This window comes from Poeciliopsis prolifica, unplaced genomic scaffold (assembly GCF_027474105.1).
Source record: "Poeciliopsis prolifica strain line A6 unplaced genomic scaffold, Auburn_PproV2 SCAFFOLD062, whole genome shotgun sequence".
NCBI lineage: Eukaryota > Metazoa > Chordata > Actinopteri > Cyprinodontiformes > Poeciliidae > Poeciliopsis > Poeciliopsis prolifica.
Genome location: NW_026562437.1, coordinates 1,381,587 through 1,407,394, shown reverse-complemented (window position 1 = coordinate 1,407,394; position 25,808 = coordinate 1,381,587). Strand labels below are relative to the sequence as shown.

The 25,808-nt window shown below is 40.1% G+C and overlaps 1 protein-coding gene across 1 annotated transcript; it reads right to left on the bottom strand.

Moving 5' to 3' along the window:
- Positions 1-2,578: 2,578 nt before the first annotated feature.
- On the bottom strand, positions 2,579-12,919 carry LOC129379942 (uncharacterized). Its single transcript, XM_055060899.1, has 22 exons — positions 12,898-12,919; positions 12,573-12,698; positions 11,566-12,015; positions 11,219-11,482; positions 10,608-10,865; positions 9,598-9,689; positions 9,180-9,404; positions 8,299-8,373; positions 7,976-8,072; positions 7,736-7,862; positions 7,336-7,576; positions 7,076-7,232; positions 6,592-6,676; positions 6,430-6,492; positions 5,650-5,852; positions 5,438-5,569; positions 5,173-5,360; positions 4,863-5,011; positions 4,182-4,421; positions 3,934-4,096; positions 3,457-3,558; positions 2,579-2,896 (listed from the first exon to the last, which is right to left on the bottom strand). Exons 2-21 carry the CDS (start codon positions 12,616-12,618, stop codon positions 3,463-3,465), a joined length of 3,351 nt encoding a protein of 1,116 aa, XP_054916874.1. The 5' UTR covers positions 12,619-12,698; positions 12,898-12,919; the 3' UTR covers positions 2,579-2,896; positions 3,457-3,462.
- Between the last annotated feature and the right edge of the window lie 12,889 nt (positions 12,920-25,808).

Genomic DNA, 25,808 nt, shown 5'->3' with positions numbered 1-25,808 from the left:
AAGTAAATAATTTGTCTTCAATCTTTCACACCAGTGGTTGCTGTGAAACTACTGACCACAAATATCATCTTCAGCTTTTCTATGGAGGACCCATGATGGCAAAATTCACAAAATGTTAAATTAGAATAGGAAATGAACATAACTTTTTCAGAGTTATACTTCTCTTCACAGCTGAATGACATTCAGTTTCAGTTAAGCAGGTTTAAAAAATTCAGGAGTCAAACCACAAAAATGAAACTTTAATTTTAAATGATGTTCTTGTTGGATAAGTTGCTGACTGTGCACTCCAGTCCCCACATTCAAACTCCAAGGATTTTCTGGTTTTATTTTTATTTTAACAGATTGTGAGAACCTCCCTGTGAAGAAATGAAAACGGTCATAAAATTCCCAGGAATGGATGAATGGAGTTCATGTGGGTCTGAAAGCAGCTTCTCGTCAGAACGGTATAGTTAAATCCTCGTTTTTGTCTCTCAGACCTGCCCAGCAGGAGGAGCTAGCTCCGTCTCTTCCGGCCTCCATCGGCTCAGTGTGACATCACTGGCGACTCAAACTCAGAGTGTGAGGCCAGTTTCAGGCCGTCTGATCAATGGCGCCTCAGATGAGCAGGTCCAGCGACCCGTTCGGCTCAGTACTGACGGTACCGGAGTCTGACGCCTGATGAAACTCTCCCAATACTCAGACAAACAGAAAGAGGAAACAGGAACTCAGATAAATTATGTTCATCAACATTTATTATGTTGTGATGGAAAATAAAAACCCAACTGAAAAGAAGGAAGCAGCTGAATGGAGAACATTTAACACTGGAACTGTAAGGCATTAAAATATCCTAAATAAATAAACAGAAACTACAAAATAAAATGAAAAATGAAGTTTACAAAGCACCAGACTGAAGACTTTACTCAATCAGGTTTTGGTAGCAACAGAAACAATCAGGCAAATGGAAATTGTTCAAGGTCAAAGGTGGTAACAGTAGCAGTGTCTTTGGGCCACTCTTTGTCTCATCCCTCACCTAGGACCCGTTTGCCCCGGCAGACCCGACCCAAATAGAGGCATGAAGCCTCTGACAGCCGGGTCACTGGGACACTCAAACCCTCCACCACGATGAGGTGGCAGCCCACAGAGGGGAAAAACAAAACCAGAAACGGTTCCATTCTCTGACCTGAACTGATCTGGAGAGGCCAGAAGGTGGCGCTCTGGTGTCAATAACTAAACTAGAAGTTTAGTTCTTGTTTAATTAGAAACTAAACTTTTCGTCCTCAGTTATTTTTCTCTCTGTAGACGCTACACCTGATCTGACCCGGTGTTCTGATTGGCTGCGGTTGCTTCCTGGAGGCGGGGATTGGCTGACATGATGCTGCCATCGTCTAACCGTTCTCCCTCTCCTTTTCACTTCCACAAACACAGAAAGTTCTCCTGATCAGTCGACCCGTCGTGTCTCTGGTGCTCTTTCAGCTCCAGTCCATCGTGGCAGATGGCTGCTGGTACTGAGCCCGGTTCTGGTTCTGCTGGAGGCTTCGTCCTGTTAGAAGAGAGTTCTTCTTCTCCACTGTCACTCCATGCATACTCTGCATGAGGGACTGCTGTACAGTCAACAACTCAACACAAGTTTTTAACTGTCGCCCTCTGCTGGTCAGAAGGAGCAACTGCCAGAATTAATGACTCCATACAATCTGTTTGGTTGTTCACACAATTAGAAACAGTTGCTTCATATTTCTATCTAGCATGACGCTCATTAATAACAAAAAATGGTGCCATTCGCCGTTGTTGGTAGAGTTGAAAGTTTCCAGTCCAAACACAGAGTTAAAAACTGAACTTGTGAAACCAACTGCAAAGAAACAGCAGGAATCTAAACTTCTAAACCAGGAGAGTCAAACTCTGGAGGGTCGATGACCTGCAACCTTTAGCTGAGCCTCTGCTGCACCACCTGATAAGAGTAATTAGGTCATAATTATCTGATCCACACAAGGAGGAGGTAATTATGGTGATTTCATTCCAGTGTTTTGTACCTGTGGCTCATCTAAACACTGCAGGTCACCTGTGCTCTAAACTCATCTTAATAGCACATAATCAATCCCTACTATATGTATTTCTCTATATTCTGATATTCATAATGGATCATTAGGTTTATTAAAATGAAGCACATATTATATTTATATGGTGGTAATAATAACTTGACTGTTTGACAGTGTAAAAATGTGAAATCAGGCTGCAGCTGTTTTCATTGCCATTATAATTACATATCTGATGCTGAAGGGAGAATTTGGACTCCTACTGGTCACAGATGTGCATTACATCATTTATTAAGTGTGTGTTTATAAATAAATGTTATTTGTTAAAACATAGCTGAGTATTTGTAGATGTGCCTGGTAATCCACAAACAGATTTCAAAAACTGAAAACATTTAGTACAACTTTTCAGACATTAAGGTGAATTTCACTGAAGAACCTTATTGTATAAATTACAGGTTAAATATGCACCTGTTGTGTTTGTTGATCTGTAATCTAGATCAAGAAAAATCAACAACATCAGACCAGTTTAGTCGAAAGAAAAGATGAAAAACAACATTTTTATACCACATTTTATTTTTTTTGTTGTATTTTTATTGCTAGAAAAGTGAAAGAAAAAAGATTCATATCTGTATTTTATTTTAAAGAAGGCAATTCAGTTTCATTAATCAAATGCTTCCCTTCAGCTAATTAAATCAAAACTATGACATTTCAGGATTAAGCTCAGGTTGACTTTCACCCAGTCCCCACATTAACTGCACTAAAAATCAATTTCCTCTCAATATATGAGATGATGAAGCATCAAAAAGTGAGAAATAATTTCAGATTTCCAGGACTGATGTCAGGAATCATCGTAAAGGTCGGCAGTCGGTCCATGGGTCCAGTTTCACCTGGAAAACAAATAAATATCAGGATTCTTCCTCTACAAAGACGTTTTCTCTGCTTGTTTACTGTAGATTTGGTTCTTTAGCTTCTGCTTCGTTTATCGCAGCTTAAATATGAGTTTTTGATGAGCAGAGATTGAAAATAAAAACACATAACAGGTAAAAATCTGAACAAATGTAAGACATGATTTCAGCCAATCAGGACATTCAATCAAGTTCTTTGAATTATTACTATTTTTAATATTACAGCTACAACCTTTTTTATTGTGCTTGATTGTAGAGAATAAGAAAAAGGATAAAAATATTGTAATATATATCTGAAATCCTCTTTTATCTAAATGAATCTAATTTTCTTACAGAAAGGTTAAAAAATCTTCTCTGGTTGTACGATAAACCATTTCTGTCAGGATTAAAAATGCAAACATAAATAAATAAATATCTTGATCATTGAATTACTTGCCCAAAATATATTTAACAAATAAATAAATACTTTATTTTAAAGTTTATTTAACTTGCCACCATCAGCGGCTGAAACGTTTAGAACAATAGTTAAACACCAAACCCACTGCGTCCTAACGAATCCAGGCCATGCTGATGAGGGACGTGTCTCCAATTTTCGGTGGCGGTCTGATAGATCTTCGTTCTCTTCTTGGTTCATCGGAGCAATTCTGGCATTTAAACAGAAAAAACACATTTACTATGTTGCAGACCAGCACTACATATTTACATGATGTTTTCCTAAGATTTATCCCTTCAAAAACTAAGTTTTACATTGAAAATAAACATTAATCTTCCTCAGAAGCATTTGATACAGAGAACCAAATCCACATATGTATTGAATCCTAACTCTGTGTTGCTGAAAAGTTACTTCAAGTTTTGTCTTCCTTCATGCGTATTAAGATATCTGCACTAGAAACTAGACCACAAATCCTTTGAAAGATTTAGTGTTTTTACAGTGTAGCGTGTGATTAATCTGGTTATGTTTTTTTTTTTAACATAATCTGACAGCACCAGTTGTTAATAAAGTTTTCTAAAGTGTTCACCGGGATGCATTTGTTCTCCTGTTTAGGACACAGCTGGATCTTGCAGTGCAGATAAACCTGGCCAGAGTCCCCAGAAAACTCAAACATGTTGAAGGAGAAGTAGTTGGAGGTTCCCTCTCCGTTTCCCTCCACCTCCACCGTCCCGTCATTCGGGTCAGCACAGCTGGCAAGGAGGAAAACCAGTTCCTGTGAGTCTTACATCCTAATCTGGACACTCTGATGGTTATGACTGACAGTCAGCGCCTCACCCATCTTTAATCAGGTCATATCTCAGTTTGCTGTTGTGCGATTCCTTGCTGGTTGTCCAGCATGAGTCCAACACCACGGCGATGGTTTTCGCGTCCAGCCCGTCCGTCTTCACCTCCACCCATATTTTCTGGTTCAGCAGAACACCAGAGTTTACAGCCCGGGTGTAGGCAGCGTTCTCATATGCTCTCATCGACACAGAGTAGCTCCATTCTCCAGACTTGATGTGCTGCACCACAGAGCTGCAAGCAAACATGGGAGCTTATTAAACTTGTGCAAAAAACACTGAATCTTATCAAGTGTGTTTGGACTCATTTCTACTGCAAATCTGGATATACAGGAAATAAGACAAAACTGACTTACAAGTAACTTTTCAACTATAGGAGTTTCAAGTGAACAATTCTTCAATATTGACGGAAAAGTGTCAACACTGGCAGATTATTCCACTTATAACAACACACTTTCCCATGTTAAAAGTGACATAATCTGCCAATAAAACTAGTACTTTTTCTTTTTATCAAAATGAAAGAATTGCTGGCTTTAAACCAGTCCTAGATTTTGCTGAAAAGTTTTGTCTTATTTCCACTGTACTAAGATATTTGCACCAGTAACTAGACCAAAGACACTTTTGTGTTTTTGCAGTGAAATCAGCTGAAAAAGTTTTCGTAATGGCTGAAACACACTTGTCTTTAATTCTTAAGGCCACGATCTTTATGTCGGGTTGAGTGTGATGGCAGGAGAAGTCGATGAACACTTGATCATGGCGAGTGATGACATCAGAGCTGTTCTGGGTCATGATGGTGTTCTTGTAGTTTATCTGACTCCCATTATTCTGCAGAAATAGATTAGAGAAAAAAAAAATCTCTTACTACTGCATAACATTTCTGTTTTTCTACTTTTTTGTGTGACTTTACTGAAAATAGTGGATAAGAAAAATGCAAGAAACGCACAAAGTTCTGCGATAAGAATAACAGGATGAGCGTAAGATCCCACCATGATCTCCGTCCCGCAGGTGTTGCTGCTGTCGAAGCTGAAGGTCACCATGTGGTTCTTCTCGTCCATCGCGCCCCTGCAGCTCCGGTCATTAAGATGCAGGACTGAGTAGTCGACGCCTTTCTCCTCCAGCAGACATCCAACCAGAGAGATGGAACCAGAGTTCTTCTTACACACAGCCGGCTCACCTGGAAATACAAAATATATTTAACATCTGACTTCCGTCTTTTTCCAAAGACTTGGTAGAGTTGTGTATTTCTCATACCCAGAGTGCCAGAAAGCTTGTATTTGTAGGCAAACACGGCTCTGCAGAGGCAGCCAGTCTTCGCGCTGTGTTTCCTGCCACAGAACTCATGATCGCTGCAGAGCTTGTCCTGGCAAAACGCCTGAGGCTCGGCTGCAGAGAAGCAAAGCGAAATATCACTCTGACTGCATGCAGGCTGTAAAAACGTTGCAGTAAAGTTGTGATTGTCTCACAGCAGCTTGCAGCTGACCACCATCTGCCCAGTGTTATGTTGCTCTGTAGGCGGCAGGCTGTGGCGTACGCCCACAGGAACTGGCAGCCCAGACCGTCAGCTGAAGGATATCCACACAGAGTGCTGTTGCAGGCGCTGATGTAGGGAGTCGGGTCGACGTCGTCGTTGCAGGAGGAAAACGGGGCGACCCTCAAGAGGTTACAGCTTGTTCACACACAGAAAGATAAAAACGTTTAACATTCTCACATTTTTATTTATTCTATACAGTGTCAGAGATGCTACATTGCATTAATTAGTCCCTCCAGTTTTTTTTACAATTCTACAATCGCAGAAATTCAGGCACAATAAACTTTTTTTGAGTGTTAATGCATGGCTGTGAAATTATTAAAACATTTCCACAAAACACCTGCAGGTGGCAGTATTTCCTTCTTGTACTGCTGCCTCAGGCTTATTTGATGCATCTGAGATCGATGTGGCGCAAATATTAAGTCATATGTTTCTTTCTAATACTTCTAAATTAGCTCCACAAAATCTGTGATTCCAATCATAAAAACTCTGATGAACTGAACAATTTCAAAAGATATTCAATTTTAAGAAGATCAAATGCAGCTTTTTATAAATATTTTAGCAGGTTGCTAATCAATAAATCCTGTCCCTTTAAGAACATTAATGATCCTGATCCAATTCAAAATGAAAATGAATTTGGCATCCCTGCCATATGCAATGCAAACTACGCAGTATGAACAGATCTGGATTTGGTAGAATAAATAAATCAACTCACTGTTTAGAGATCATGTTGCAGTCTATTTGGCTGTCCACAGGATCTTCATACTGCCTTTCACAGCTAGCAAAAAAACAGAAAAGTCAACTTCCTGTTCTTTGAGGGAATGATTTTGATTTCCAAATAATTGCATTTAGTTATTTATTCATAATAACGTTGTACCTTGGAGAGCTCAAATCAGGAAGCTTTGAACGTGACATATTTCTGGAGTCAACACACAAACCCTTCATCACTGATCCAACAGGCACTGAAAGTTTACAGACAATATTAGTGAAAGCAGCTAAATTTCTTTCAATCAAATTTTGACAACTGCAGAAGTATTTCTACTGACTTAAGCAAATGTTGGATCTTCAATGTGTTTGTTTATAAATACATTGTAGTTTTTCAATTTTCACATGAAAAAATGTTTTTTATAGTCAAACTTCCTCAGTAAACCTCAATTACAGCTTTAACAATAATTGAGGTTGATAGAAATATATTTCTTTAACTTTAATAGCTTGTCTTTGTGCTTTTCTTCTCTTTTTGTGTTTTACCTTATCTGTTTACTTTCCTTATTCATATTTATGGCAGGATTTCGTAGAGAAGAACCAGATGTTAAAAAGCTGAAGAAAAATAATTAGTTTATTGCTGCCTTGTTTTTTCCTACCTCTCATGTGGATCTGTGCAGTGTAGCCATCAAACAAGGCCGACATTTTGAGCCCAGAGAACAAAGACGTTGCTGTGAGTCCATTTTTGTCCTTGCTTAATGAAATGTTCTCAAACTGCTGGACTGGACTCTTTAGGGTCAACACTGTCTCGTTCATCTGAGCGCAACAGAGTAGGAAAATAATTCGTCATAAAATGAGAATCTATGCGACGAAGGGAAACCGTGCGCAGGAATTTCGAATCCAACTTTCATGGAATTACCTTCATCCTTCCACCTTGTTCCAGGTGATAGTAAACCTCTGAGCCGGCAGGTCGAAGGCTCACGCTGTCCAGGAAGCTCACGTCTCTACGGCGGCGCTCCTGGAAGTGAGCCAGCACTTCAAACCCGCTGGATGAGTCAGACACCAGAGAGTACACACACCGGTCCGTCACAGAGCTCTGTTGACCTTGGAAGTCTATGACAGTGGGGCCGGTCAGGGTGCAGATTTGGTTTTTAAAACATCTGATGGAAAAATAAACAGGCAGTTTAATAACAAATCACAGCAACAGTTTAACAAGAAACCCTAGTTTAACGTGTAGACCAGAGTGTGTGTGTGTGTGTGTGTGTGTGTGTGTGTGTGTGTGTGTGTGTGTGTGTGTGTGTGTGTGTGTGTGTGTTTACCTGCCCTTTCCGTCACATTCCTCCTGCTCACCACATCCGGTTGATGTGACAGCTCTGTCGATGCTGCAGGTGAAGCTTCTGCAGGTTTGTTCAAAACGGACCGTTGAATTAGGTAAAATCCCAACACCTGCAGACAAAAAGGAAGACTTTTGTGTTGCCAATCTTAAAGATCCCCCTATTTCTCTTTCAGATGTCACTAAAGCTTAACAGAATCAGAAAAGAAACGATTATTTCACCGACCTGAGATCCTGCATCCACTGATGTCTGTGAATCCAGAGACAGCCGACCCGAGAGACACAGACTCCACCAGCTTACCCTCAACTGCTACAGCCGCCATCTATGAGGCAATAAACATTTAGTTATTGTTGTAAACAAAGAGCATAATGGAAATTACTTGAAACATTAGAATGGAAGAGCAACAGATTACCATCTAAATGGTTTATAGCTAAACCTTTGCTTGTAAAATGCGGCAGAGGAAGTACAGATGGCTTTAATTTCTACACTTAGAAAAAGTGATTTATAGTAAATACACGTGAAATCAAAATAATAATTAAAATACTCACCACTTTTGCCTCACTGGAGACAGAACTGAAATGCAGAGCCGTTTGTTTCCCAAAACTGAGGAGGTTCAGATTTACCTTAGTTACAGGACAAAAAGACGCAAAAAATCAAAACGTTATCAAAAGTGAAGCGTTTGATTTTTCAGGGATTTCACATTGATCCTTTGCAACTACGTCACTTAGTCACTCGAGGCGCCATGTTGGATGTGGGAAGAAGCTAGTTTGAAGCAGCTAGCTTAGAAACCGACCCGCATCTCCTCCCTCTTGACGTGTTGATCGAATTACAGACTGAATTCACACCACATGATTTATGTCACTATGTCATAAATAACGCTTCCCTTCACTCAGAAACCTTAAAAATGAACAAAAGACGAGATGCTAGCCAGTTGTTTTTCATACATACTAAGCTAACATGATGGTGGGGCACTGTCTCCATGGTTACTAATTGTTAGACAAGTACCTTTCTCCATAATGTGTTATTGGATATCATCTTTCTAATCATATTTACTTATTAAGTTCATGAACCTTGCTGCAAATCTGCGATTATATGGATCACACTGAGGGCTGACAGTCATTATGACGGACAGCTGCTATGCATCTTTCCTATTTCAGTTATATAATAAAATTACAGGTTAAGTTTCACCTTCATATTTGCAACTGACCTCGTCTTTTGTTAAAGCGAAATCAGCTAAATAAAGGCGATATTAGGCTACAGGATGTCGCTTTTTGACAAGCTTTGCAGACGCTGCGTTTTGTCGTCCATCATGGCGGAACAAACCGAGTTCTGAAGACCGAGACGCCACGTGCAAAGAGTCAACGTCTGACTGATCTGTTTATTTACAAATCTCGTAAAGAAGAGCTCAAATTAAATGTATTATATTTACTTTTTTGTTCCTGTACGTCATGTCAAAATGCACAGAGCACTTCATGCTGCTCCTGATGGTTTGCACTGCTGCTTTGGTTTGAGCTTCATATGAAGAATCTTTTTCCCTTATGATGAATTTCGCCTCACCAGAATCAGGCTTAGGTCCAATAATGCAGTCGTCATTTCTTTTAGAGCTATAAAAACCATTGAAACAGATCGCAAAGTTCTCACTGGTGAAGTTCACCTGTTAAAAACAAACACACCACTTTAAAAAGCTGCCATACTATACATGTACTGAATTTTTAATGCTAAAAATAAAGATTCAACCACTAATGGGATTCATGAACTTGCTGCTGAACAAATAGAAATTAAATTAAAACCCGCAGTGGACTATATATCCACATGGATTCAGAAACATTTGGCTCCATTTTACTTACATAAACCTGCTGGTAAACATTTTGATAGAAAGACAACGGACACAAGGTGAGGTTGAACTTTGTAGCTCCATCAAATTTCACTGCATCTGCATCTGCAAAGCACAAAAACATAAACACTGTTAAATGCAGAATGTTAAGTAGAGGTGGTGTGAAATTCTTGGTGAGTTACGAGTATTAATAACTACAATATTTTAATTTAGGCTTCCACAAATTAACAATATAATTGAAATATTTTGTTTAATTGGCAAAATTAAGGGATATGTAATGAGGATCGCATCAGTTAAACAAACAAACAAACATGCTGTTTTTGAATGATTATACCTATTTGTCTAAGTACTTCATACTTAGACTAATATTTAATTTTGTTTAACAAGCAAAAGAAAATGTGCTAAACAATTGATAGCATATTAAAAATGATTATTTTATTTTATTTCATACAGCATGTGGGGTTGGTCAGTATGAGCCTATCGGGTTTCCTCTGAAGATGTGGGTCACAAAATAGTTAAATAAAAGCACAAGCAATAAATATTATCTAATCTAATTACTTATAATAACTCAAGTTCTATTATATACTTGCCAGATATATTGTTATTATAGTGCTATATGAGGAAATTTACCGTTAATTCATATTTTCTGACAGTTTTTGTCATTTGTATGTTTATTGCATTTGACCAGTAATTCACGTGTGGCGTTCTGGTGCCCTCTATTGGATTTCTATGGTACTACATTTTCATCTGCCTCCATATGGAGCGATTTTTGCCCGCATGGCAATTAATATGTACCTTTACTGTTTCTTCTGTTTCATATAACCACAACACACACACACACACACACACACACACACACACACACACACACACACACACACACACACACACACACACACACACACACACACACACACACACTTCTTTGGACCAAAGAAGAAGACTCAATTGATGATAAATCTGAAATTAGTGCATGTTAACTTACCCATCACCAAAAAATAACAAATAACATTGAAATCTTACCGGTTTGAGCAATAAGTTGTTTTCCGGTACTTCTGATATTCTCAAACTCAGAGAAGAGAGTGAATGTGTATTTGGTTTCAGCAGAAAGAGATGACACTGTGTAAGTTACTGGTCCATTTCCAGCTGGTGCATTGATTCTTGTCTCTTTATTGTTGAACTGGAGAATGAAGCTGTTGACGTTGTTCACGCTGTTCCACTGCAGAGTTATGCTGCTCTCAGTTGCATTTAGGGACACCAAGCCAGGTGGATCTGGAGGAGCTGAAGACAATTTTTAGAAATTTATCGAAGGTGGAAATTTCACTGTGTCTGAGTAATGGTGTCTAATTTCATAAAGTGGAGAATAAAGCGAGCGTCAACTATATTTTACCTTATAATTAGGCAAAAATGTTTGTTAGAAGTGGAAATAGTTATTTTTCCCCAATATTAAGGAATTATTTACTTGAATCAAATTCTTATATGGCTGAAAAGTTACTTATAAATCAGGTTTTGTCTTATTTCAGGTGTACTAACATATTTACAATAGAAACAAAAATCCTTGGTAAGGTTTTTCATCTTTGTGTACCAATAATTTTAGTATTATTTCCTTCAAATAGTGAAATGAAACATCTTACCAGTGGAAGCTGTGAATTGTACTCCACGGTCTCTGACATTTCCAACCACAGCATAAACAGTGAATGTGTATTTAGTTGCTGGAGTGAGGGACGTAACTGAGGTTGTTACGGCTCCATTTCCACTCGGTGTGCCGACTGCTATCTCTCTACCGTTATACTGGATGAAAAAGCTGATAATGTTGCTCAATCTGCTCCACTGTAGAGTGATGCTGGTCTCAGATTGGCTTATTGCTTTAATGTCAAACACATTCTGAGAAACTATTTCTGGAGAAAAAAAATAACAAAATTATATCATCATTTCGTGGGTTTTAGAGAAAGATTGAGTCGTAATGGTGACGGAGCGTTACCTGCACAATATGCAAGGGAGCAAGCTGATGGTTTTGCAAGTTTGTAAACATAAAAGTTACCAGGGCAGAGCTTGACTTTTATGGTGTGTGAGGGAAATTTGCAACAGGAAGAATCCCAGTTATTACACACAGTGCGAGTTACGATTTCATTGATCTGTGTGGGATGAGGCTGTGTTATGTACAAAGGAGCATGAGTTCCACATCTGGTTATTCCCACACAATTTTCTGGAATAGAAGCACTTTTCTGACTGAGATAAAATCGATACCAGCCGTCCCAATTTACATTCTGGTCACACTTCACATTGCTCTGGTCTTGGTTATTTATTGAGCGCCACTCGTCACGCAGTTCAGTGTAACGGGAGCAGGGGTCGGCACACTGGAGAACTCCGTTTACGTTGATGCAGTCCAATCCAGCAGAACAACCTCCCACTGCACAAGACAGAGCTTGTCCTATGAGACAGAGAAAAAACCAGGATACCTTTACAATAAAATACAAACCTGAAGAGACTGAATTGGATTTTAACATATGAATTTCTCCTAAAATGTTAAATGAACTGTCTTCCATTGTCAGTTTCTGTTTTCAGTTACTTTGCATGACTTCTTTTCCGATTATAATAAAGAATCCTGCTCTATAATCCACTCTCGCCTCAGTTTGCCTCCGATTGGCAAAAACTGCTCCAAAAGCATTGAAAAGCATGATCTAGAAATTATTGTGTGCATAATAATAATAATAATAATCAGAGTTTCTGTCATACTGGTGTTCAGAACCAGAAAGTTGCTGCAGAGCCCGTCACTGATACGGGACAAACATTGGATGAGGAAGGCCAACCTGTCCAGCTGATTCGGTCTAAATGAAAAATACAATTGAATGTCATCCATGTAAATGTGATAAGTTATCTGAAAGGACAGAATAATGCCTTATTATAAGGCCAAGAGGAATATTGTAAAAGGGAAACAACAGTTGGTGTTTTCTTATTCCAAGAATAAAGTGATGTGAGTTTACGTACCTGTCAGTGTGATAAAAACACACAGGAGCAGCAGAAGGCGAAGCATCTTGGAGGCCGACCAGACAGCCGACTAGAGATGAAACACCGCTTGATGCAATAAGGTTCAAATTCCTCCAAAGTTTTTCTCTTATTTAGAAATAAATACCAAAAAAAAAGACATTTAGGGTTATGGTAAACAGAAACATGGGTAAATACAAGAGTTTGAAATGTAAATGTAAACAGTGATGTTGCTCTTAAACTTGGACTAAAAGACAATAAGAATAAAACTACAGTAACACCGCGACCCGTAATCCATCAGTTTCAGATTTAAGACGACGTTTCTTACATGACTCGAAGGTTTGACTGCTGCAGCTGGACTTCTGTCTTTATCTCAGGTCCTTTTATGCTCATCCTGAGTCCTGCCCACATCCAGGATGGGTTGTTATCTCTGCTCCACTGTGAGCAAAAAGTAATTGGTTGTTAGGGTTGTTGCAACAGTTTCTTTGTTCCAGAGACACAATGCTGTTTGTTATGCATCTTTAACACAATATTGTTCTTCTTTAGAATTAAAAGAAAGAAAGAATGCACAAAAAGTAGGTTTTCTCTTTTGGGTCACTTATAAATACAAAAATCATAAATATCTATATATAATTTATGTACATTTCTCACTAGACTGTAACTAAATTATTATCTGCTTTGGGAATTTTACATTGTAAATGTAAAAAACAACATTCTCAAAAACTGTAATTTGTTAATTTGGCGTTCAGAAAGTTGATATATTTATATTTTTTGTAGCCATAACTAAAGTAATAAAAAGGGATAGTTTAAAATGTTTCTATTGACATCTATGGATAAGTAAAAAAGCAAACAAAAAAAAGTCAGAGGCGTCAGGTTCACAAAGCTCCTTTTCATTATTTACTTACAGACGCCTCATCGAAAAGTAATTGTAGACAAAAGATTTAGAGATATTTCGAGTCGACTAAACCTATTTGCTTGTTCCATTTGCAAACTCCAGCTGGAGAAACTAGTTTACATTGTTCATCTCTTTGCACGACTGTCACTTTCAACTAGACTGCGACTTGATCAGAAACAGAGCAGAAAAAAGAAAACCTTTATCGTCCCAGCAGTCAAAGCATGTAAATTTACATAAATAAATAAACAACAACAATTACTGACCATGTCCATCCCTTTATGACCACAGTTTACCCGTCTTCTGATGGACACTTCCAGCAGGATGACGTGCCAATCGTCTCCAACTGCTTTCTTGAAGACAACGATGAGTTCACTGAACTAGAAAGGCCTCCACAGTCACCGGATCTTAATCCAATACAGAGACTTTGGGATGCGGTGCATCGTTTCCAGTAACTTGTTGAATCTGCACCATGAAACATGAAGGCAAAAGGGAAGCCAACCCGGTACTAGCAAGGTTTACCTAATAAAGTGGCCGGTGAGCGTACATATCGGTAAACAATTACAAACAGGACTTGGTCTTTTAAACCACCAGAGGAACCCAAAATACTCATCTAGTAGTAAAGTAGCAAATCCTAGGGATTTGACAAAACCTTCAAGTTTCAACTTTATTCATAAAAAGTTCAGATATGTCACTGAAATCTGCTGTACAAATACAATTTGATTGATTGATGTATTAATTTGCATGATTGCTATAGGTGTTTTCAGGATGCATGACACATGGGAGAAAAAACAATATATGAGTCATCTGTTAGAGTTCTCAGATACTTTGTGTATCTTTGACCTACACAGTGAAACCACAGTTTGCAGAGTGACAGCAGAGAGACAGAAGTTCAAACATGGGATGAATTAACTCCTGTAATTCCAGGAAATACTTCCTTGTTTTCCCTGAACCACAGACAGGCGTCATCCGCCTCAAAACAAACACAGCATCCAAGAAGCTCAGTTGTCATGTGGCTGGATGTCATTTTGGGTTTGAGTTCAGATATGAAGGTTTTATTAATGAATATAAATCAAAACAACGTCTTGATGACAGAAATGCAAACATGGCGGCGTGCGGTTCACTGTCAGTACGTTGTGTTTCTTCTGCGATTTGCTGCCGGTTTCCAGCAGCTTCCAGATCAACACAACTATAAGCACAAACATGACACTTTCTGCGTAACAGAATATAGTTTTATCTAATTATGATACAGAAAATTTATTGTTCGTGACCTTCTTCCATCTTCTGACTTGTTTCCATGATTCCTCTTTTAATCCAGGTATAAAATGGATTTGTTTCATTGTTTGGACCACAACTTGTTAGATAAAAAAAATAAACTAATACTCATAAATTGAAACAAAGAATAGGTGTAAATTAAAACTCTGTCCGTTTACCTGCATCATCCATGTGTCATGGCTTCGCCTCATCCAATCAGCAGCAAGTTGTCAACCCAATTCAGCCAATCATCACTCAAGAAATCTTTTCCAATGCTAAACATCCATGGATCCACCTGCTTGCCAGCCGTGGTTCGACCCAGTTCCTCCCCGTCTCCTCCCTCATCATTCCAGGAATTCACTCCACCATCAGTGTCTTTGCCCTGGGGGAGAAGGTCGCCCTGATCCCCGCCCTGATGCACACCTTCTGCTGGAGCCAAAGAACATCAAGTCAAATAAAACTTTCTAACAGTTGCTTTAAAATCTCACATTAAAATCTATTTTATGTTATGCTCATTTACACACTGCTTTTATTTTCTCTTTTTCTAATTAATTCAGTTGTTAAGGTTTTGTGCCTTTACGTAAATATATTATAGCAGTAATGTTTTTCTAAAGGAAGGTCATACATTGCTCTACAATTATATAGATGTTTCCTTCATGAACACAAACAGGAATTAATTGGAGCTTTTATTTTTTAATTCCTAAAATATAATTTGTTATAATGTATAAACGTTGTGGTTGTTTACTCTGCTCAGATCATGGCGTGTTTGCAGAGACAGTTTGTTCCCTCAGGCTGTCTGGGGAACTCAGACAACCTGAGTATCAGTTTCTCTACTGAGAAACAAAGTAAGCATATTTACATTACCAAAGCCTGCCTTTAAAAAACAAATACTGAATCTGCATTCATATGTGCCCTTATGGTTCTTTTCATTTTTTAATTTAAATTAAATGATCAAAATGGTGAGGTGGTGTTCAGTTTTGTTCTCAAAGGTTTAGAAAGCCAATATCTATACACAATCTGTTTAAGAATACGTTATTTCCTTGCAAATAAAACCCAACAATCAACAACAATCAATAAAGTAAATAAGCAATTATTCGCAACATAGCACCTTTTGCAGAAACCATGCAGTCTGTTAGTTATTAATGATTAATAACATTTAAAACTGCTAAAAATTCTGAAAAGTCTAACAAGATTAAATCCTCCAGAGTCTGCAGCCTTCATGTTTGCATAGACAACTTTCAGTAATATTTAAAAGAGATAAAAACACATTAAAAAGCATTTAGCACAACAGGGTGGAGTTTTGCATTCATACCTTTCATCACATGTTTACACAATAAGAGTTATCGCCCCCATGAATCCTTTCAACTGCAACAGTAACATCAAAATTCAATCTCAATGTCCCCTAATGTGGATGTGTAGTTGTATTTTACCAATGTGAAAAGCAGAGGTTCGCGCATGCAACCCTGAGGAGTCCCAGTGCTGAGCATGATACTGTAGATTTTCCAATGCGACCTAAAAATTGTTTACGTTAAAAAGCAGACGAGACATTATAGTATTAAAAGTCTTGATTTACACTGGGACTAAACTAATACAAGTCCAAAAGAGAGATATATGGTGATCTAAGGCATAAATTAATAACCTATTCATTCGTTGAAAGAGTTATTTTCAACATGCTTGCAAGTAGAATGTGCATGAATATACATTGCAAGTAAAACTATATATGATGATATCCATATGACTTACCTATCACCCATAACATTTAATAAAATAACACTTTAGCAAATGCTTCAAAACAATATGATATGGCAGAATATTTTGCTACTGAAATGCTTGTGAAGGTTTGAAGTATTTGGAGTTGTTGGCTTGAAGTAGTTAAAACATTGAAGCACAATTATCAGCTGCACATTAGCTCACATGATAAGGCATCATGTGAGCTTTTTTTTTTTGAGGAACACGAAACTAAACCTGTATCAAATCACGTTTGAAACCCACGTCTGTCCTATCATATGACCAACTCTTGATCACTTCTGCAGTCTCGTCTTAGTCACAGATTTCCTCACTCTTAGAGATAGATAGTTGACATAAGGTCTTCTCTGTTTTTGCATGCAGAGTTTTTTATACCTGTTGGTGTAATAATGATTTGGATACCACTGTGTCCTTTTGGCTGTACAAGTAAGTATCCATTAAAAATTTTAAAGTAGTCCTTAATATTCATGTCTTTTTTAAAACAAAGTAGTCGAATTATGAGACCAGAGTCACATTTGTCATAGCTGTTTGTGCAACCCATTTAAATCAATGGACATGGAATATTAGCATTCTTGAAAGACTTCAAAAACATCACATACCATACCTTTTTAGCCAATTGATAAAAGTAGCCAAATGTTAATGTCTGACTTATAACCTGAATGTACATTTACTTGCTTGATGAGTAGAGAGTTCAGCAACTTAACATTTGCTTCTTGTCATTGAATAGATTTTCTCAAAGCTTTGAGTTTTGTTCCAGTACAATTACATTTTACTTTCATTTGTGCTTTCAGTGCCTCAGCAGAAACAAGAGATTCATACTTAAATTCTTAAATATTTGCTAACTGCTGTTAACTTTTCAAATAAAATTGTGTATCACTAATGATAACTTCATTTCAGAAAAGTAATCAGTGAAAATACATTGTTTTTGAAATGCTAAAACAGATTTTGTAGTTTTAATGTAATTAAATATGAATGAATTTGATAATAAACATAATTCAATAAATTAAAGTATGTGCATATTTCTTATGTAGTATACTAATTTTAAATGCACAATTAAGCACAACTTCAATTTTTAACTCATTGAACATGACAAGTAAAATTATACGGTAATAACTGTGATATTTTTTAATCTTTATCAAAACTCTTCACAGGGAAATGGATGATGGTATTCATTATGCTTCCGTCATGTTTGTGTGGTCAGTTTACACTTTAATTCATTACGATTTTAGATTCCAATGGACAAACTACTCTGTGTCTTGGAGATTGAAAAATACCACAACATTTTAGACAGCGCTGTCATCTCCTAGCTTTGTCTTTGTCTCGACAGCAACAATATTCAAGGAGGGAGAGGAGAACCAGAACCTCACAGTGGACTGGAAATTCTTGACATGGGAGGGCTTGCCAAGATTTTTGAAACGTCAACTGTCATCGGTTAACCGATCAACGGCTCTTTCTCCATTATATAAACAAGGAAGACATATTTCTGTGCGTCAAGATGAAGAGTTTGCAGGAAGAGTCCGGCTTGAAGAAGACGCTCTCATAGAAGGACAGATCAGACTCTGTATGTCCAGAGTCAGGGTTGAAGACTCTGGTAATTACAGTTGCACAGTGAATACTTCAACTGTACATAGTAATTTCAACTACGAAATAAAGATTAAGTGTGAGTATTTTTATAAGGTTATAATATTACATTTAGTTGTAATAATAACTTTTAAAAATTATGATTAATAGGCAAATGTTTTCAATTTTGTTGCCTGTTCAGTGTTTGATTGTAACTGTTACCTTCAGCATCAGGTCACATAGACATCAATGCGACACAGAAGTCATATTTTGCAGAGAAGAACAACAACATCACCCTGGAGTGGACCTTCTCCAGAACAACAGACTGTCCCCAAAAACAATGTATTTATCTCCTGTGACAGGCTGGATGGGAAAGTTTTTTTTTTGTCATGATGGAGTCGAGATTCCAGAGTATCAGGATGAACAGTTTGCAGGACGAGTCCATCATGACAAAGACGTCCTCAAAGAAGGACGAATCAGACTCCATGTGTCCAGACTGAGGACTGAAGACTCTGGATGTTATAATTGTAAACTCAGGATTGGTTATTGCTCTGGAGCAGACAAATGTAACCTGAGTGTCATTGGTAAGTGAGCTTTGGTCAACCAGAAAATTTAAACTTTGAAGTGAAAACAAGTCCTGTTTTAATTTTAGACATTAAAAGTTTGTTTATTTCTCCTGTTCTTCACACAGAGCCTCACTCGTCTGTACCTCACCCAACAACTATCAGCCCTCCAACAGAGAATCACAAAAGGACACAATTCTATATTATTTTACTAGCAGCAATTTTTGTGATTATTTTTTTCTGTATTCTTTGGAAGATAACTAAAAAAGAAGACTCTGAAAGACTACCTCTACTGGACAAACCATGCCGTCTGTTTTGTGGTATTTGTGGATTCTAATCATTTTGTAGGCTTAATATGTATTAATTTGGCAACTAGGATCAATTCCTAATAATTTTCATTTAGGATCAAAGAAACATAGCTGACGTTAAAAAGTAAAACAGCAATGACTATTTATTCTGGGTCTTTCAATAAACCTTTAAAGCACTTTATGATATTAAAATGTCACACAGTAGCTATCCTGGATTAAAACAGACTTGTTTGTTTTTCTGTAGAACTTTCAGCACTGAAGAAAGAAACTGATAATTTAGGGTTTTAGACTCTGAGTTTCTCATGCTTGTTTAGAGAATCAGTGGATTTAAGCAACTTCCTGGTTTGTGGTTAAATCAGCTGAACCGAAGAAGAGAAGAAAAATGAAGTCATTTAGAAGAATGAAAGTAAAACTGCCAAAAAACAATCAGGACATTTTTTAAATGTTTAGATTCTTAACAATGAGAGAAATGTATATTTTAAGTGAAGAAACAATTCACTGAAATGTTTTCAATGATTGAAAAAAGTCTCATGCTGTTTCTGTTTGGAAGATTTTGCTCCTTTGTGTATTTTTCAATAAAATAAATGTGTAAGAACTCTGTGCGTCAGACAGGCACTAATTCAGATCTCTCATCAATTGAATCTTCCTCTGTTAGAAGGAATAGGCAACTCCGCAGATGCAGCTTCGAAGGTTTATTGTAGACTGACAAGCATCGATGAATATGGGATGAAAGGTGGTACAGTAGATGAGTTTATGTATGTGTATGGGGTGTGTGGTTATCTGAAACAGAAAAAACAATAAAGTTACATTAATAACTATGCGAGTAAGAACGGCTACACATAGGTATACAACAAAGAATGGTATGCAGCACCACACAACTCCTCCAGAGGGCACTACAATACCATCGGTAAAATGTAAGCACACTAATGACAAAACTGTCAGAAATACAAGTTAGTGTTAAATACTTTTACGTAATAATAATAATACAATAATATATATGTGACATATATATAACCGAGTATAGCACAACCTGAACTATTACAGATAATTTCCTGTACCGTCGGCAGCCAAACACGAGGATGTCCCCACCTCCTGTGCTAACAATCGACATAAACACCAATATCGTATATGAAACGGCACACTTACATCATATAGAACGCATACAGGTTTTACACAAACAGGATAAAAAGGGATTGATGGTGGATGTCACCCGCAGACGCCACTCCTTACAACAGTAACACAGGAACATGAGATCAAAAAACTAGCCCAGCTATGTGCAACGATAACAAGCAAAGGAAACACAGATGCACCATGGGTAATGTAGTTGTACCAGAACGGACAGACTTTTAACAGCCGCCCCTGTATTTGTAAGCAAATACACACATGCAAAGGCTGTCAGTTCGAAGGAGGATCCGAATCTGCAGGCACTTCCGGAAGCTCCACCAGTTTGGTTACCGGTCGGATGTAGAAACTGTCCTTGACCTTCACCTCGGCAGCTCGAACTACACCATCCGTCCCAGGGAAAACTTTAGTGATGATTCCAACAGGCCAGAGTCCACGGGGAAGATTGGAATCGACAATCATTACTATTTGTCCCACAGTGGTATTGCCTGTAGATGTCCTCCATTTCTGTCTCAAATGAAGTCCTGGAAGGTAGTTCTGGATGAAACGTTTCCAAAATGGTCGCTGATAACCTGACTATGTTGCCATCTCCTTTTAGATAGGGCATCATGAGGACCATATACTACTTGTGGTAGTCCGTCTCGCCGCCCCATTAGTAGAAGGTTTGGCGTGATGGGATCCGGGTCCGCCACATCAGAGGATGCATAACCGAGAGGTTTAGAATTAAGAACGCCTTCAACCTCTATGAGAGCTGTTAGAAGCACTTCCTCTGCCACAACTTGGTCCTTAAGGATAACTTGTAAAGCTGATTTGACTGACCTAATTTCTCTCTCCCAGGTGCCCCCGAAGTGAGGAGATTGTGGCGGGTTGAAGTTAAAGTGGATCATCTGTTCGGCTAACCGTTGTTGTAACACTGGGGCCATATTTTCAAAAGCGCTCTGAAGTTCTTTGTGGCCTCCCCTGAAGTTGGTGCCTCTGTCAGACCATAGCTCGTACGGTTTTCCTCGGCGAGCAATAAATCTGCGTAACGACATCAGGAAAGAGTTGGTGTCGAGGCTAGGGAGGAGATCCAAGTGAACATCGAGTGGTCAGACATTTATAAATAATCCCCCATCGTTTCTCACTGCGACGTCCAATCTTAACTAGATACGGTCCAAAACAGTCTACACCTGTAGACCAAAATGGCGGTTTGTAGAGTCTCAGACGAGCTGATGGAAGGTCCGCCATCTTTGGTGTGGCAGGTGAAGCACGCCATCTCCTACAGTCCACACACTGATACTGTGTTTTTTAATGGCCTGCCGACCTCTGAGAATCCAATAAGTGCGCCTTATCTCTGCATAGAGTCTCTCTGCACCCGGGTGAAACAGCTGAGCATCGTAGTGTTTTATAATGAGACGGGTCAATGGAGGTCAGGTGCTAACAAAATCGGATGGATGCTATCAGGGTCCATATCGATAGCTTGTCGTAGGGGCCTCCAACTCTGATTAAGCCACTGATGCTGTCATATTCAGGGGAGAGAGCACTGAGCCGACTGCTTGAGGGCACGTCACCTGCTTTAAGGGCTTGGACCTCTTCTGGGAAGCTATCCTTCTGTGCAGAGCGAAGCAGCTGATTCACTGCCTCTAGACGCTCAGCAGCAGTGAAGGATGTAGCAGCCGCCCCAGTCAGGGATTGGTGGGTGGCCAGAATCAGGTCCTCTAACGTGACCTGTAGGATCTGGTAGACTGTGAGATGTGGATGTGAAGCTACAGAAAGCAGTCTTTCTGAGTTCTTCACTGTCACAATTTGTAGACTCTGTTGGAGTTTCGGCCAGGCGTCTGGAGTCTGTGTAAGGAAGTGGGGGCCTTGTGACCAGCGGCTGGAGATGGTGAGCTCTGACAGTGATTTCCCCCTTGTGATGTCATCAGCTGGATTTTCACTAGAGTTCACATATCCCCACTGCTCTGAGAGGGTCAACTCCTGTATTTCACAAATCCGAGTCCCAACAAAGACCTTGTATCTGCAGGAACTGGACTGGATCCACTTTAACACCGTTGTAGAATCTGTCCACAGATATACAGAGTGCAGAGGTAAAGAGAGTTCACTTTGGAGTACTTTGGCAAGTTGGGATCCTGTCAACGCAGCACACAGCTCTAGTCGGGGAATCGACACCTGTTTTCGAGGTGCAACTCTTGAGCGTGCCATAATGAAGGAGGTGAGATGTGTGCTTGTTGCTCTGTGACTCTCAAATAGGCAACGGCTCCATAGGACCTTTCAGAGGCGTCACAGAAGATATGAACCTCATTAGTAGCACCAGTGATGCTGTGAGAACTGTAGCAGCGGGAATGATGATATGTTGGAGGTTAGACAGTTCTTCCTCCCATTCGACCCACGACTGAAGCAAATGTCCTTCTATGGGCTCATCCCATCCTCTTTCTGTATTCCACAGGGCCTGCACAATGAGCTTGGCTCTTGTGGTGTATGGACAGATATAACCCAATGGGTCATACTGACTGACTAGCACCTTATAAATGTTGCGCAGTGTGACAGTTGTGTAGGACACCGAGCGATGCTTGTATCCCAAACATCAGTTGGGCAGTGCCAGCTGAGACCCAAAGTCGATTCCTGCGGATCAACTCTTGAAGTTCAACCATAACTCACAACTTTCTGACCTAGCCGTGCTGGGCAGATGGGCAATCACCGCAGGGAGGTTGCTAGCCCACTGTCTTATCTCAAATCCACCTTGTAATAACAACTCTCTCATTCTGTCAATGAGCAGCTTAGCCTCTTGTGGGTCAGAAAGGGACTGCAGACAGTTGTCCACATAAAAGGCTGTATGGATGGATTCATAGATGTCCTTATGAGTGTCTTGGTGCTCCTTCACGTGTTTCTGAAGAGCAAACGTAGCACAGCAAGGGCTACATGTTGTCCAAAGGGCAAAACTTTCCACTCATACACATCTGGGAACCTCTCTGTTTCACCATCTCTCCACAGGAACCGTAACAGGGGACAGTCTTCAGGGAGCAGGCGGATCTGGTGAAACATGGCCTTTATATCTCCACTCACTGCCACAGGATACTGACGGAAGCGGAGGAGTACGCCCAGTAGTGTAGGCCCCAGAGGAGGGCCTGGCAGGAGGTAGTTATTGAGGACGGTGCCCTGGAACTCAAATGAGCAATTAAAAACCACTCGTGCCTTATTGTTATGATGTACCATGTGGTGTGGTACGTACCAAGATTCAGTAGAATTGTTGATCTCTTCTGGAGTCAGCTTCGTCACGTAACCAGAATCAACCAACTTCTTGATCTCTTGGTTGTATGTACAGGCCAGGTCTGGATGTTTAGTCAGCTTCCGCTCTGTGGACCTCAGCAGACCTTAACTGCTTCTAAAGGGGCGTGCATCTGAGGGAAGTCTTTCCTCCTCAGCAGAGGAGTGGCATATCTCCACGCCATTTACCGGAATCCTGATGGTCTTAGCCTCTAACATGGTTATGGCTTCTCTGTCCTCCTTTGAGCGTGTGACTTCCTTCTCATACCTATGTATGGGAGCATCCAGTTGCCACAGCCGTTGAACATTCTGATACAGGTCCTCAGCAGGAGAAAGGCATGATGTATGCAGGCAGTGCATGTCTCCCTGCTGTGTAGGCATACTACTACTTGGACCTTGGATGGCCCACCCCAGCTTAGTGCAGATAGCGACAGGCCCACGGGCTGGACCACGCCTGATGGGACGAACCGGCGTTATGAGGTGAGCATTGTCTGAACCGATTAGCACCAGAGGCTGTATCCGGTTGAATCCTTCCAGCTGCACTTGTTGTAGGTGATGATACCGCTTCTTCAAGAGCTCTACTGGACAGGACTGTTCAGCTAAGCTGAGCTGTTCTGCAGTAAAAGCATGTGTGATTTTGTAACGCCGTTTTGGTTGGGCCTTCGGAGACACCTGGAATGAGACGTAGCCTCCCTTTATCTGGATCACATCTTGACGGACGGTGCGCAGAGATAATGTTTCCTTCTCTGGTGTTAACCCTAACAACTTAATTGCAGCTGGGAGTATGATGGTTTTCTCTGAGCCGTCGTCGAGGAGAGCATACGTGTCTAGAGATGTCTTCTGATGGTGTAACTGAATGGGCACAACCTTGAGCATTACACGGCCAGAGTGACTGACAGGATCCAGATATACTCTACGAGTACTCACAGTTAGGATGTTAGGGTCCTGCCTTCTAGCTTCAGCCAGGTCATGAAGCACTAATAAGTGCTGTTCTCCACAGTTGGTGCAAAGCTTCTTCAGAGTGCACTGTTCCGGAGTGTGTTTACGGCCGCAGCGCCAGCATTTAGATTTATCCTTTAGCCAAGTGGCGACAGCTGTGAGGTCTAGCTTTTTAAAGTTCTCACAGCCACTGAGGTAATGCTCTGTTCCTTCACAGTATGGACAATATGGCTTAAACTTCTGTTTCTTCTTGGGAAGGGAAGAATGGCTCTCAGCTTCTACCTTAATGTCCGTCTTTGGCTGTGTTTGAGCAGGATCTGAGCCATAATATATGGATGTAGGCTTACTCGGTGCTTTAGGCCCTGTAGGCATTCTGAAGTTACTTCTCTCCAATCGTGGTCTATCCGATGACTGTGACTGAATGGCCTGTCTAGATAGCTGAAGAACTTGGGACTTCCGTTCAAGCCATTCAGAGAGATCGTACATGTACGTGCGGCTGCTGCCAGTATGTATAATACCACGTGTGATACAGTACTCTATGAAACTGTCTCTGTAGCTAGGAGGGAGTTTGGTGAGTAACCTGTCTACATGTGAACCACACTGAAGCTCACCGGCTGCTACATCATCCATAGTACTGAGGAACCTACTAGGCTAGACACTGCCAGGGAGAAGTCTTCAAAGGCTTGAGGGTCACCGACTTTCACCGGAGAGCAGTTAAGGATAGCGCTGAGTTCACTCTGGATTAACTGTCGAGGCTGTCCATACTCTGCTCCAATGCTCGAATTGCACTAGTGTAGGGAGTACGGTCGTGAATATAGCGCCTGGCAACTTGTAGAGCACATGGATGCTCTAAGTGATCCAACAGGATGTGATATTTATAGTCCTCTGTGAGGTGTGCATGGGGCCCCAGTAAGCTGTCTAATCCTTTCTTTAACAAGGCAAATTCACTCTCTCTGCCTGATTTGAATGTAACCAGTCTAGGCTTTGGGATGCCGTATGATGTTGCCACAATCATCTCCATCAGGTTTGGCTGATTCACTTCTGCTGTCGACTGTAAGGGAGTTGTAGTTTGATATATATCTGGAGGTGATGAATATGTTACAGGATAATGGTGGGGGATGTCAGCAGATGGAGCTGCATAAAGCTGGCTGCAGTTCTGTTGTGCTGCCGCTCCCTGTAATGGCTGATACAGCGGTGTGGCAGAGGCTGCTGGGGGGTTATATGATGATGCAGCGTCTACTTGGTCAGCATGGCTTGGTAGTTGCTGATGATGGTATCTCTGCCTGTAGAGAGACTCAGCCTGATATGATTTGGGTTTCTTAATCTGCATGGATTGTGCTACTTGGATGTCAGGTTGTAGAACAGGCTGTATTACATGTCTCACTCTAGGCGGTGGAGCTGGCAACGATGCTTGCTGGATTTCTGGATGAACCGGAAGGCCTCTCGACTGTAGAACAGGTGAAGGTCCAGACCGACCTACTGGCTGGAAGGCTGTGTTCATCCAAGGCTGGGACGCAGGTGATGACTGCAACACATGCTGCAGTGCTGCAAGTTCATCTGGCTGTGGATCTAATGATGCAGCATCTTGTATTGGTCTCAGTAGGTTTAC

Excerpts from the sequence above, each read along its gene's own strand:
- LOC129379942 (XM_055060899.1), bottom strand. The coding sequence starts at position 12,618 with ATGCTTCGCCTTCTGCTGCTCCTGTGTGTTTTTATCACACTGACAG. Across the intron at positions 7,863-7,975 it reads CAGTGGATGCAGGATCTCAG|GTGTTGGGATTTTACCTAAT; the intron begins GTCGGTGAAATA and ends TTTTGTCTGCAG. Across the intron at positions 4,422-4,862 it reads GCCTTAAGAATTAAAGACAA|CTCTGTGGTGCAGCACATCA; the intron begins GTGTGTTTCAGC and ends GTTTGCTTGCAG.